The 12,452-nt window shown below is 48.0% G+C and overlaps 1 protein-coding gene across 1 annotated transcript; it reads right to left on the reverse strand.

The window, feature by feature from the left end:
- Positions 1-6,240: 6,240 nt before the first annotated feature.
- ACTL8 (actin like 8) lies at positions 6,241-9,594 on the reverse strand. The gene is made up of 2 exons (XM_060142794.1): positions 9,247-9,594; positions 6,241-7,344 (listed from the first exon to the last, which is right to left on the reverse strand). The coding sequence occupies exons 1-2, from the start codon at positions 9,592-9,594 to the stop codon at positions 6,595-6,597; spliced, it is 1,098 nt and encodes a 365-aa protein (XP_059998777.1). The 3' UTR covers positions 6,241-6,594.
- Positions 9,595-12,452: the final 2,858 nt, after the last annotated feature.

Below are 12,452 nucleotides of genomic sequence, written 5' to 3' on the forward strand. Positions count from 1 at the left end.
ACGGATTACGGCCAACTCCCTCCCCCAGCCGGTCTCCAGCAGGAAGTGCCGCTGGGCTCCCTCACCCCCTCCAGGAGCCTGGTTTGCCGGCCTGGAGTCCTGTCTCAAGATGGTGACCCCTACAGTGCAGGGTTACAGAGGAGGTAACTCTGGCTACCCTGTCCACCCCTCATGGAATCCTGGACAGTGGGGATCAGGTCTGTCCTGTGTGTCCTGGGCAGCACCAACCACCCAACTGGGGCTCAGTAAGACTCAAAATGAATCTGTGTCTTCAAACCCACCAGTGTTCTTGGGTTAAGCATCACTCTCTCCCTGGAGGGAGCTAATAGTTGAGGCGTTAGCCACAGAACTGGGGTTCAGGAGAAGTGGCCTGAATGTAGGCAAAGAGTTCCAATGAATTCTGCCTTAATTAAGGAAAAGAGTTGGACCCACCTCTCACACTCTGATTTTCGGGCTGCTTTAAAACTCCAAAGATCCCTGAGAGTGGTTGTATATCAAGGTCATAACACCTTAGTGGAAAAGTTCATCAAAAGGACAGGATGAAGAGGAAAGTTTGCCAGCAGTACCTGGGCTTTGTGATGCCTATATGTAGTTGGTTGCTCTTAGAGCCTTTGATCCTGGCTTTTTGTTACAGATGAGTGACTCAGGCAGAAAATTAACCATTAATGAGCACCTACTATGTCCCAGGCACTGTACTAAGCCACTTTAGAAACATTCTTCAGTCTCAGAGTAGATGCCTAATAAGTATTCGTTGAATGAATCAATGACTTAAAGCCCCATATCAGCCCTGTGAGGTAGGTACTGTTATACTGTTATCACCTCTTTACAGTTGAGGCAATAGAACCAAAAAGAGGGACTCTCCTTTGCCCCAGGGAACACAGCATCCAAGTGGGGATCAGAGATTCAAGCCCAAGTCTGTCTGACTCTGACATCAGAGCTCTTAGGAAAGGACAGCCACGGTTCCTTCTTTCTCAGCAGGGGTTGACTCCTTGGAAGAGGAGATCACGAATGAGGCTGGAAAGAAGCGAAAAGCCAGGGAGCTGTTCTGAGACTTGCAGTGCTGAAAAAGTACATGGAGCCAAGCTCTGATGTCCCACCCGGGACGGGGCATGTCTGGCTCTCAGCCTGAATTCATCTCACTCTCTCACCTTGGAGGTGACTCTCCCCAAGCCCCACACTGGTGGCTGTCTCTCCTGCCGTCATCCAGGATGATGTGCTCCGAAATTGACAACCACCAGACACCAGCTTGCCGACAGGAAGATCTGTTGGTCCGTCGAACGCACCACAACTCCAAGTATCGCCAATACCAAATTCCCAATCTAAAGCGTCAGAGAGAAGCAAGGTCCTGGACAACACAAAACCTGTTTCTCCTAGAGTCTAATGGAATGCATGTTTTCATAATTTATAGTATTGCTCTGGTCAGATCTTCTCTGGACCATTGTCCAGGCTATACCCAGAGCTCTAATTCTTCAAGCGATGTCATGACTCTGCTTCCAATTCTGACAGTTCTCCCCATCACCCTCAGGAGGACGTCTTCACTCCTTGGTGTGACACTCAATGTCCTTCAAGAGCTGGCCCTACCAACCTCCACCTTCATCTTTCCTGACTCCCTACTACCCTCATTCTCCAGCCATTCTAAGTGTTCCATCTATTTAACCCCACACCAGGTGGTCAAAAGCAGCCATCAGGTTGCTAGCAGGGACAACCATTCCAAACAAAAGGAAGAGCATGTGCTAAGTTCTACTCCTCTGGCAAGAGTCATCTCAGGCATCACTTCCTACAGTAGACCCCCTCTGGCTGACTGCCTCTCCCTGTAGCCAGCCACTCTCCATCCCTGTGATACCTTTGTGTATAGAATGTGATTCTGCCCCATCACTAAATTACCCTACAACGCCTTCCCCTGGAAAGTTAACACTTTTTGATGTTTTGTATCACCAGCACCTACCTGCATGTGATCAAGTAAAAATAAACAGAAAAGCCAGGTTTTTTGCCTAAGGACTTTATCAATAGAGGCTGGTGTATACAGATGTAATAATAGCTAATCCTTATTTGTCTGGCACTTGCTAAGTGTTTTACATACGTTAACTCATCAAAACCATCTGGTAATCATCAAAACCACCCTGAGGGAGGTGTCTTTATTGGGCCCATTTTACAGATGGGAAAACTGAGGTACAGGAGGTTAAGTAACTTCCTTCAAGGCAACAGAGCTAGAAAGCAGCACAGCAAGAATGATAATCCACACAGTCTGGCTTCACAGTACGAGCCTTTGTCCATTTCAGCATCTGCCTCTCTAGGGAAAGGGGACATAGCGGTGGGAGAGACACTGAAAGTATCTTCTAGAGCCAGGAGGGTACTCAGCATTAACGCTGACTTTGTTCTCTGTATCAGCAGAACCTAAAGCCTCTATCAGGGTTATCTCAGGAAACTTGGGCATCCAAACCCTCCCCAAACCCAAATACAAGGGTGCCAAGCCCCAGCAGAAACTGGCAATAGAAACTGGCAGGACTGTACCCTCACAGCTGTGAACGGCCCGCCTGGGGGGCCTTCCCTTTGTCCCCTCTGCCAGCTCCACCCAGCCCCTTCCCCAGCTGCCAAGACCCTGCCTCCCACCCCCCTGCACCTGGTTGCCCCTGGCAGGCAGCCCTGGACCCCTCGTGGAGGATAAGCTTCCCCCAGCTCAGAGCAGCTGCCAGACAATGCCAGAGCCAACAGGCATCTTCTGGGCACCACTCACTGCCCTGCCAGGCCTGGCATGCCAGCAGTTCCATGTTAGGTTGATGGCCCTGCGCAGCCCCACGGAGCTACTATTTTTAACTTAATTGGAGAGTCGAAGGAGAGAGACGGTACCCAGCGAGGGAGTTTTAAAGGCTTTCGAGGTGGGGGAGGGGGAAGAAAGTGAAGAAAAGTTTGTAATTATACACCAGGCAGCCAGATTTGATGCTTGAACAGAAAGGTTAAATGTTACATTTGGAATAAAATGAGAAAAAAAGTTCTGATGACAGTTGCCCAGAGCTAAATAAGGAAAAAAAAAAATACCCCTTGCCCATCTCTTCTCCAGCTCCCTCTTTTCTCTCATACTCATTTCTGTGTTTCCCCACTTCTGCTTTTTAAGGCTCAAGAGTACACAAATAAACCGATTTGGAGCACAAAGATTACTGTTTGGTATGTCAACACCTTGACTGCAATTCAAAAGCAGCTTTCACTCAAGCCTGGAAAAATCACACATCTGCATCTCTCAGGCCAAGGGGTCCAACAAGGCCCAGAAAACTGGGAAGGTGGTCTGGAACTGTAACACCTTGGGCCTTAGTATGGATAAACCTAGGTTCAAATCCCTCCTCTGCCAAGGGACAGATGCTGTGGGTTAACTCACCCAATGCCCATCTGCCTCCTGTTTCTTTCAGCTACTTCTAAGTAATGAGACATAAACAGAAGTCAGCTGGATGAGGCTTTCCCATAAACAGATACATGGCACACTCCCTTCAACCTGCCTTTTCCTGCAAGAAATGTGGGTGTGATGCCAGGAGCTACTGCAGCTATTTTGTGAAACGAGGCAACAAACTAAAATTGGAAAAGAAGAGTCCTTGATGAGGGAGCTATACCACTGGTCCACTGGACTGCCTACTTGTTACCTGAGACAAAAAATCCCAATATGTTTCAGCCACTTTTAATCTAGTTTCCTTCCAGGAATGCTGAATCCATTCCTAATTTGGCAATCCATTATTAGCTTGAGCATGATTGTGAACTTGAGCAGGCACTTAACATCTCTAAGCTTCAGTTTTCCTGTTTGTAAATGGGGACAAAGATCACTTATTTCACAGTGTGCATGTGAGGATTAAATGCAATTCCCTTTGTAAAGCACTCACCACAATGCCCGACAAGGCACAGTGGCTGCTGTTGCTATTAATACTCCTGATTAGTAAGAGAGAAATATCAAATTATAAAATTTAAAGTAATATCTCTTATTTCAATTAACTTTCTAGCTTTCAAAATGACTTATCTTTTATTTTAGCTCATTCTCAACCCCAAACCTCTGAGAGGAGAAAGTGTTACTCCCTATTGTACACCTGATAGACTCAGAGAAGACTGAGAAGAAGCCCAAGGTAGCTTCGTTACTGACAGGGCTCAAGTCTGACTCCAAATCTCTGGGGCATTCTAGGCCCCACTTCTGCCCCTGGGGACCACTGATGGCTCAATTTCAGGGATAAGGATGTGGTTGAGAGAATATGGTTCATGTGTCAAAGATGAGGTGAGCTTGACTGTGGTCTCCAAATCCCTCCTCCTATTCCTGGAACATCAGGGTTCCCTGGGCGTCAATCCTCTACCCACTATACTTTTGGTTCCCTAATGTTGAGGGACAGATGGGAACCAAACATTAGGGAAACCAAAAGCCCCTTCCAGAAGCATCCGTATAACAAAGTGGTTGACATCCCAGACTGGATTTGAACCCAATTTCTGCCGCTTACCAGAAAAAAAAATTGTTAAATAAATAGTAAGTTAGAACTCCTTTCTCTGTATTAGTTAAAATAAGCAAAACGCTGCTGTAACAACCCCCGAAGCCCAGTGGCTGAACATAGTAGATTCTTCCTCATGTCCCAGTGCAGTGCAGGCTGGTGGGACTGGGTGAGGCTGGGGAGCGGGCTCTGCTCCACTCAGTCAGTTTGCCTCCTTCCACCTGCTACTCTGCCCCTCCCCCATTAGATCCACTGCATCCCACAGGCTGATGGGGCTATTTTGAGGATCAGGCACCCACTGAACTAGCCAGAACCTATGTGTGGTCAGCCCTACCTAACTCCGAGGACACTGGGAAGTGTGACCTCACAATGTGCTGAGGAGGGGGGGGCACAGTCGCCGATGGTCGCCAGCAATCTCCAGCTCGGTCCACCCCATCCAAAACAGGCGTCCCTCCACCACCCATCACGTGACCTTGTAACATTTAATTCATTTTAGTCATCATCATCTGAAATCGATTTCCCTACAGGCACACCTCATTTTCTTGTGCTTCACTTTATTGTGCTTCACAAATAATTGTGGGGGTTTTTTGGTGTTTTCTCTTTTTTTTTCAGACTGATCTGTGGCAACCCGGTGTCGAGCAAGTCTATAGGCGCCACTTTTCCAACAGGATTTACTCACTTCATGTCTCTGTATCACAGTTTGGCAATTCTCGCAATGTTTCAAACTTCTTCATTATTATTAGTATATTTATTATGGTGATCTGTAATCTTTGATGTTACTACTACAATTTGTTGAAGGCTCAGATGAGAGCATCTTTTAGCAATAAAGTATTTTTAAATTAAGGCATGTGTTTTTTTTTAGATGTAATGCTATTATACACTTAATAGCCTATAGCCCAGTGTAAACATAAATTTTTTTTTTTTTTTTTTTTTTTTTTGCGGTACGTGGGCCTCTCACTGTTGTGGCCTCTCCCATTGCGGAGCACAGGCTCAGGACGCCGCAGGCTCAGCGGCCATGGCTCACGGGCCCAGCCGCTCCGCGGCATGTGGGATCTTCCCGGACCGGGGCACGAACTCGCGTCCCCTGCATCGGCAGGCGGACTCTCAACCACTGCGCCACCAGGGAAGCCCGTAAACATAACTTTTATGTGCACTGGGAAACCAAAAGCTTCACGAGGCTCTCTTTTTTGTGATATTCGCTTTATCGCCGTGATCTGGAACTGAACCCTCAGCATCGCCCAGGTCTGCCTGTATCTATCGCCTGCGCCCTCACAGCAGATGACAATCTCCTGAAACCAGAAACTTCATGTATCTTTTTCACCTAGTGCCTAGCATAATACCAGGCACATAGCAGTTCTCCAATATTTACTGAATAAATATTACCCTAATAGGAACGCAAACTTCAGCAGAGTATTGGGACGTGCGGGATGAATGGGGAAAACGTGGCGACGGAAGAAGGATGCTCCAGGCCCTCATCCATTCTGCTCAGTGGGAACCTCTGTTCACAGGTCTCCAAAGTCCTCAGGGGCTTCCCTGGCCCCACCCTGGCACTCACACACTCACGTTCCCTGGGTCCCCCCAAAGGGACTGCCCACCCTACCCCCATCCATCACAGAAGGCAGCACTTTCAAACAAGTTGTTTATTTGCATATAGAAAACAAGACCCTGGCCAGGGGCCCAAGGGCCGGAAGGGCACTCCAGGCTACCTGCACCAACTCCTCCCCAGTCAATGAGAGGATGGAGGTCTAGAAACGTCAACTATCCCCATCCCCACCTTCCCTATCCCCTACTCAAAATTAATTCTCTCTTGCCCCAGTTAAAACCTACTCAACCAAAAGAATGGGACAACCCAAGGGAGATGCCAGGACAAATAAGTAGCTATTAAGCATGGAGATGGCAGCTGGCCGCTCCCATCCCAGTGACAGACCACCCCCCTGGAAGGTTTCCAGGGATGACACCCTGTCCTCCCATGGGTTGGATCCCACTCCTGAAACAAGATAAAACCCTAGAACCTAAAAAAAAATCCCTCATGACCTTTGAATTCCAAAGCCAGCTAATCCCATCCTGGCCCAGCCCCTTTTGCTGAAATGAATCCACCCATGCCCATCTGATGGGAGCTGGGTTCCAGGAGCCAGCCAGCCCATCACATCTTGAAACTCTCATCATACTCCTCTCTGGTCATCCACTTAGACTTGTAAGTCGACAGATGAGCCACTACAGACGCTCCCAGCCAGACACTGAAGTTCCTGTTGGAACCCACCCACATGGTGGTCTTGGTGGAGGAGAAACGATCAGCGATCAGCCTGTACAGACGCTTGGTGAAGCCAGGATAGAGGGTGTTGCCCCCGCAGGCCATCAGGTGGGAGACGAGCAGTGGGTGCATGGAGGCGTCGCAGGTCTCGATGGAATCCAGGACGGCCTGGGAGATGCTGGGCCCTTGCAGGTCGAACACCTCAGGGCTGAAGAACATCTCAGGAGCCAGCCGCTGCATGGGGGTCAGCTCCACACGGTTGCCATCCGGGAGCTCATAGGCATTATTCTCATCGGAGCCTCTTGGAAGGCTCTGATAAAAGTCCAGTGACTCCCCCAGATTCTGCGGCACGTAGCACTTGGTCATCTGAGTGGTGGCCACCGTATCCAGCTGAAACAGGTTGTGTCGATTGTAATCTTCCTTAAAAAGGCTCTTGAAGAGATAGGCCGACAGATCCTGGCCTGCAAACTCCAGCATCTTAGCACTGGACCGTAAGGGGCAGCCCAGATGGAAAGGCTGCACGCGGGTCAGGCCGTAGCCTGAATCTACCACCACGCCGGTCAGGAGGCCAGAGGCATACAGGGACATCTCCAGCTGGTCAGCCAGGAAGATGGACGGGACATCCAGTAACTCAAACATAATCTGCAAGAAGGGAGAAGATGGACACTCAGGGTATTTTCCCCAAGGTGTCCCGATCCATTTCTGTTTCCCCCAAGGCCTCACTACACGTCTGCTCACAATGTTGAAGTCAGCACAGACCTGTGTCTTGCAGGGACCAGCTGGCCCCTTGGAGCTTATGCTGGGGGAATAAGGGAAGGGCTCTGGAGGATTAGAAAGAGCCAGATTGGCCCTTGGCAGCTTGCCTGATGATGGCCTTTCAGAGGACCATTTTGGTGGAGGGGTGGGAAGAGACCTCAGCCTGTGAGAAAGGGCGCTGAGATGCCGGGTTATGTGAGCAGTGGGGACACAAGTGGCGGCCATAATGAAGGGCCAGATTTCCAGCCTGAACGATTTACTTAGAAGAAAGAAGAGATGAGAGAAGATACAAGTGCTGCATCCCCAAGTTTCTGACACTACAGATGCAGAAAGGCTGTAACATCCCATCCTTCTGTAGCCTTTGGCCACTTACCTGTCTTTGCAGGCCCCGGCAGGTCTACCTTCTCCCCTCAGTGGAAGGGACCTCCCTCCATTCCCACGCTCAGAATATTGTCCCCTCACCATCCATTCCCCAATAGAAGCCAAGGTCCTCTTTTTCAAACAGAAAATCAAACATGACTCCCCCAACCCCACTTAAAGCCCCCCAGGAGCTGCATATTCACTCAGAGCAGAGGTTGGGAAGCATTTTCTGTAAACGGCTCAGGATGCCAGATGTAGCAAATAAAAATACAAGATGCCCAATTAAATCTGAATTTCAGGGCTTCCCTGGTGGCGCAGTGGTTGGAGTCCGCCTGCCGGTGCAGGGGACGCGGGTTCGTGCCCCGGTCCGGGAGGATCCCACGTGCCGCGGAGCGGCTGGGCCCGTGGGCCGTGGCCGCTGGGCCTGCGCGTCCGGAGCCTGTGCTCCGTGGCGGGAGAGGCCACAGCAGTGAGAGGCCCGCGTACTGCAAAAAAAAAAAGAAAAAAAAAATCTGAATTTCAGATTGACAACAAATAATGTTTTAGTATATCCCATGCAATATTTGAGACATACTTACACTAAAACGTTATTTGCTGTTGATCTGAATTTCAAATCTATCATGTATTTTATCTAGCGAATCTACAACAGTAAATATTTTAGACCTTACAAGCTATAGTCCCTGTACAACTATTTAGCTCTGCTGTTGCAGTGTGAAAACAGCCATAGGCTATATGTAAATGAGTGGGCGTGGCTATGTTCCAAGAAAACTTTCTTTATAAAGACAGATGGTGGGCCACATTTGGCCCACCGGCTATAGCTTGCCAACCCTTGATTTAGAGTAAAATCCAACCACATCCCATAGCCTACCAGGCCTATGAGGTCCAGCCCCTGTAAACCTCACCTTCCTGTCTCCCTCTTGCCACCCTCCCTAGTTTGCTGAGCTCCAGCCTCACTGGGAGAAATCACCTCCTCAAAGAAGCCCTCCCTGATCACCCTCTTCAAAGGACTCCCCTTCTTCCCCCCAGTCAGTTATCACTCCATTTCATTTTGTTTCCAGAACTGATTACTACCTGAAATTCTTATTTCTTAACTTATTCACGGTCAAGTCTTCTCCCAGAACATAAGCTCTTTGAGGGCCAGAATGTGATCTGTGAACATTTATGGAATCCATGAGTATCCAGCGTCCCTCCCACCCCTGGTAACACCCTGTTCACAGAGCATTTTACCTGCTGTGTCTCTTTCTGCCGGAGGAGCCTCTGTGAGCCCCTCTCACCTAACACAAGTGCCAGGCACACACTAGCTACTCAGTAAGTATTCATGGGGCGAATTATTTAGAAAGCAGAGTTCCTGATACCCATTCCTATCTGAACACAAAGTGCCAGGCTGTTCCCTGCTCCCTGGTGAGGGCAGCCCTGAGAAGACCTTACCTCCAGGGTCTTCTGACGGTCCGCAGGCTCCTTCAGGGGGAACTCTGTGACCATCACAGGGGAGTTTTCATTCTCCAGCCTGTGTTTCTCTAGGACAAATGACCAGATGTGCTCCACACCCTCCCAGTTGAGGACACGGCCCCGGTGGATGGGGTAGCTAAAGGTGTCGGGGCGGCAAAGATCGATGCCTAGGCTCACGCGCCGCCGGGCGTAGCTGGGGCCGGGGTTCTCCCTGCAAGGGATGTAGTTCACGATGCTCGGGAAGACCATCTGGGGCTCATTGAACCCCGAAAAGCCAGCCTTCAGAAAGCCAGAGCCGTGGTCAATGACGATGGTTCTTGCAGCCATGGCAGACGCAGAGGTGGGAGAGGTCTGCTAGATTCAGCTCCTCAAGGATGTATAGCAAAGCAGGGCCACCTGTGGGGGGGAAGGATGGGGGTGATTTGTGAACCCATTCTAGGCCACCATTGGCTTCTCCACCCCAGAATCAAACCTCAGGCTCCCCTGAGCCCATCCCCCTTTCAAGCCTTTGCACAAGCTGTAAACTGCACCTGGAATGTTCTTCCCATCCCAAACTCCCAGTCATCCAGTAGAGCCCACCTGACAGGCCCCACCTGGGAAATCCTGCCAACCTCCCCCCTACTTCCCACCAAGCTTCTCTCTCTGCATTTGGCACACTCGTCTGTACCAGGTGGGCACTTCTGTCCCTAGAGACCCACTTACAATTTGCAGACTTGCAAGAAGCTTGTCACATAGGAACTACTGGGTGGACTTTGGCTGCCTGATTGAGGACACGTGGAAGACGAACCATCAGCCTCAGGACCACTGCCCTCAACAATAACAGTGTAAGAGCAGGAGTGGCAGGAGTACTCGTGACTACGACAGCGACAGCTATGGCTACCATCTCAGGAGTACGCACGCTCTCATCTATCTAGTGCTATGAGGAACACTTCAATTTTAGCTTGAACTGTGCAAAATTATCATGCGTGTCCATCAAAAATGATCAAATATCAGCAATTTCATAGGGTTTGACCTCATAAATGGTCTCATTTCATTTTCATCATGATCTATAAGGAGGGTACCATTATTACACTCATGTTATAGATAGGGAAACTGAGGCACAGAGAGATTAAAGTTACCTTCCCAGGGCCACACAACTAACAAAAGCAGGGCCAAGGCTTAAAGCCAAACCAGATTCCAAAGACCACACTCTGAACATCAGGCCAGGCTGATGAGAAGATATGGATTTTGAGTATGTGCTGAGCAGCTAACGTTTTATATACAGGAGGCTATAAGCGGGACATCTAATCATGACTGTGGTCAGTTTCCTTATCTGTAAAGTGGGAGGGGAATAATAACCACATGCTGAAAAGGTAGGTGTGGTCACTGCCTGATTTCCAGACTTTATAAAACTACAGTAGCCAGGACAACGTGGTGTCAGTGAAAGGATAATCACATAGATCCATGGGACAGAGTGGAGAGCCCAGAAATAGATCCACACGAAAAATACCAACCGATCTTTGACAAGGTGTGAAAACAATGACATGGAGGAAGAAGAGTCTTTACAACAAATGGTAGGGAACAACTGCAGATCCGCATGCAAAAAAAAATGAATTTTAATCCATACCTCACACTTTGTTAAAAATTATCGCAAAATAGATCATACACCCAAATATCAAACCTAAAACTATAAAACTTTTAAAAGAAAACACAGCAGAAAATCATTGTGATCTCAGATAAGGTAAAGTTTTCTTAGATGTAACATTAATAGCCTGATCCATTAAAAGAACAAACTAAGAAATTGGACTTCATCAAATTTAAGAACTTTTGCTCTTCCAAAGACACTGTTAAGAGAATAAAAAGACAAGCCACAGACTGGGAGAAAATATTTACAAATCATATATCTGATAAAGAACTTGTATCCAAAAAATGTAAAGAGCTCACAAAACCCAACAATAAGAAAATAACCCAATTTCTTAAATGGGTAAAAGGTTTAAACCCTTCACAAAAGAAGATACAGGAATGGCAAATATACACATGAAAAGATGCTCAATATAATTAGTCATTAGGAAAATGAAAATTAAAACCACAATGAGAGACCACTGTACACCTGTGAGAATGGCTAAAGTTAAAGGCTGACTATACCAAGTGTTGACAAGGAGGTGGAGGAACCAGAACCCTCATGTACTGCTGGTGGGAATGGAAAAGGGTACAACCACTTTAGAAGACAGTTTGGCAGCTTCTCAGAAAATTAAATATATACCTACCATACAACCTAATATTTCTACTCCAAGGATTTACCCAGGGGAAACAAAAGCTCACATTTACACAAAAACCACATGCACATGTTTTTAATATCTTTATTCATAATCACCAAAATCTAGAAACAACCTAAATATCTGTCAGCTGGGGAGGGACAGACAAGTTTCCATTCAGTGGAATAATACTCAGCAATAGAAAGGAATAACTGATACACACAATAACATGAATAATTCTCAAACGCATTAAGCTGAGTGAAAAGAAGCCAGACTCAAGAGGCTACGTGCTGTAAGAGTCCATTCATATGACATTCTGGAAAAGGCAAAGCTATAAAGACAGGAAACAAATCAGTGGCTGCCAGCAGCCAGAGGTGGAGAAAGGGACTGACCACGAGGGGCATGACAGCGTTGGGGGCTGATGTTCTGATTGTGAAGGTGGGTACACAACTGTATGCACTTGTCAAAACGCTCACAACCATACAGTAAAAAGAGTGACTTTTACTCTAAGTAAAAAAATTTTAAGCAAGAAAACCCAGTAGACGTGGGGACAAATGAAAGGTATATGAAATCCCCTTGCAGAATGCAAATTGTCACACACTCAGCAGACCTGGTACCTGGGATGCATGTGGGTGTCTCGTGCAAGAGAGACATCCCAGGAAGCAGTTCAGCCCACAGGCCACATTCCAGGGCTGTCACTCCACCAGCTATTTGCTCTACTTCAGTTTCCGTGCAGCAGTTGCATCTGCCTGTCACTATGGAGCATAACAGTCACTGCCTGGCCCCAGCCAGTAGCTGCCCACTGTCACCAACCTTGGGGCAGTGATTAGGCTTCACTGCCTTGAATTAGCTCTGACAATAGATGAGGGAGAGCAAAAAGGAGGAGAAAGATAGAGCCGAGGCACCAGTCTCCTCCCTCGCCTGCTGGCAGGCTGAATGATGGACCCAGGG

The sequence above is a fragment of the Lagenorhynchus albirostris genome, chromosome 2 (assembly GCF_949774975.1).
Source record: "Lagenorhynchus albirostris chromosome 2, mLagAlb1.1, whole genome shotgun sequence".
Lineage (NCBI taxonomy): Eukaryota > Metazoa > Chordata > Mammalia > Artiodactyla > Delphinidae > Lagenorhynchus > Lagenorhynchus albirostris.

Coding starts and splice junctions, on each gene's coding strand:
- ACTL8 (XM_060142794.1), bottom strand. CDS start 9,594: ATGGCTGCAAGAACCATCGTCATTGACCACGGCTCTGGCTTTCTGAAG. Junction 7,345..9,246: donor ACCGTCAGAAGACCCTGGAG/GTAAGGTCTTCT, acceptor CCCTTCTTGCAG/ATTATGTTTGAGTTACTGGA.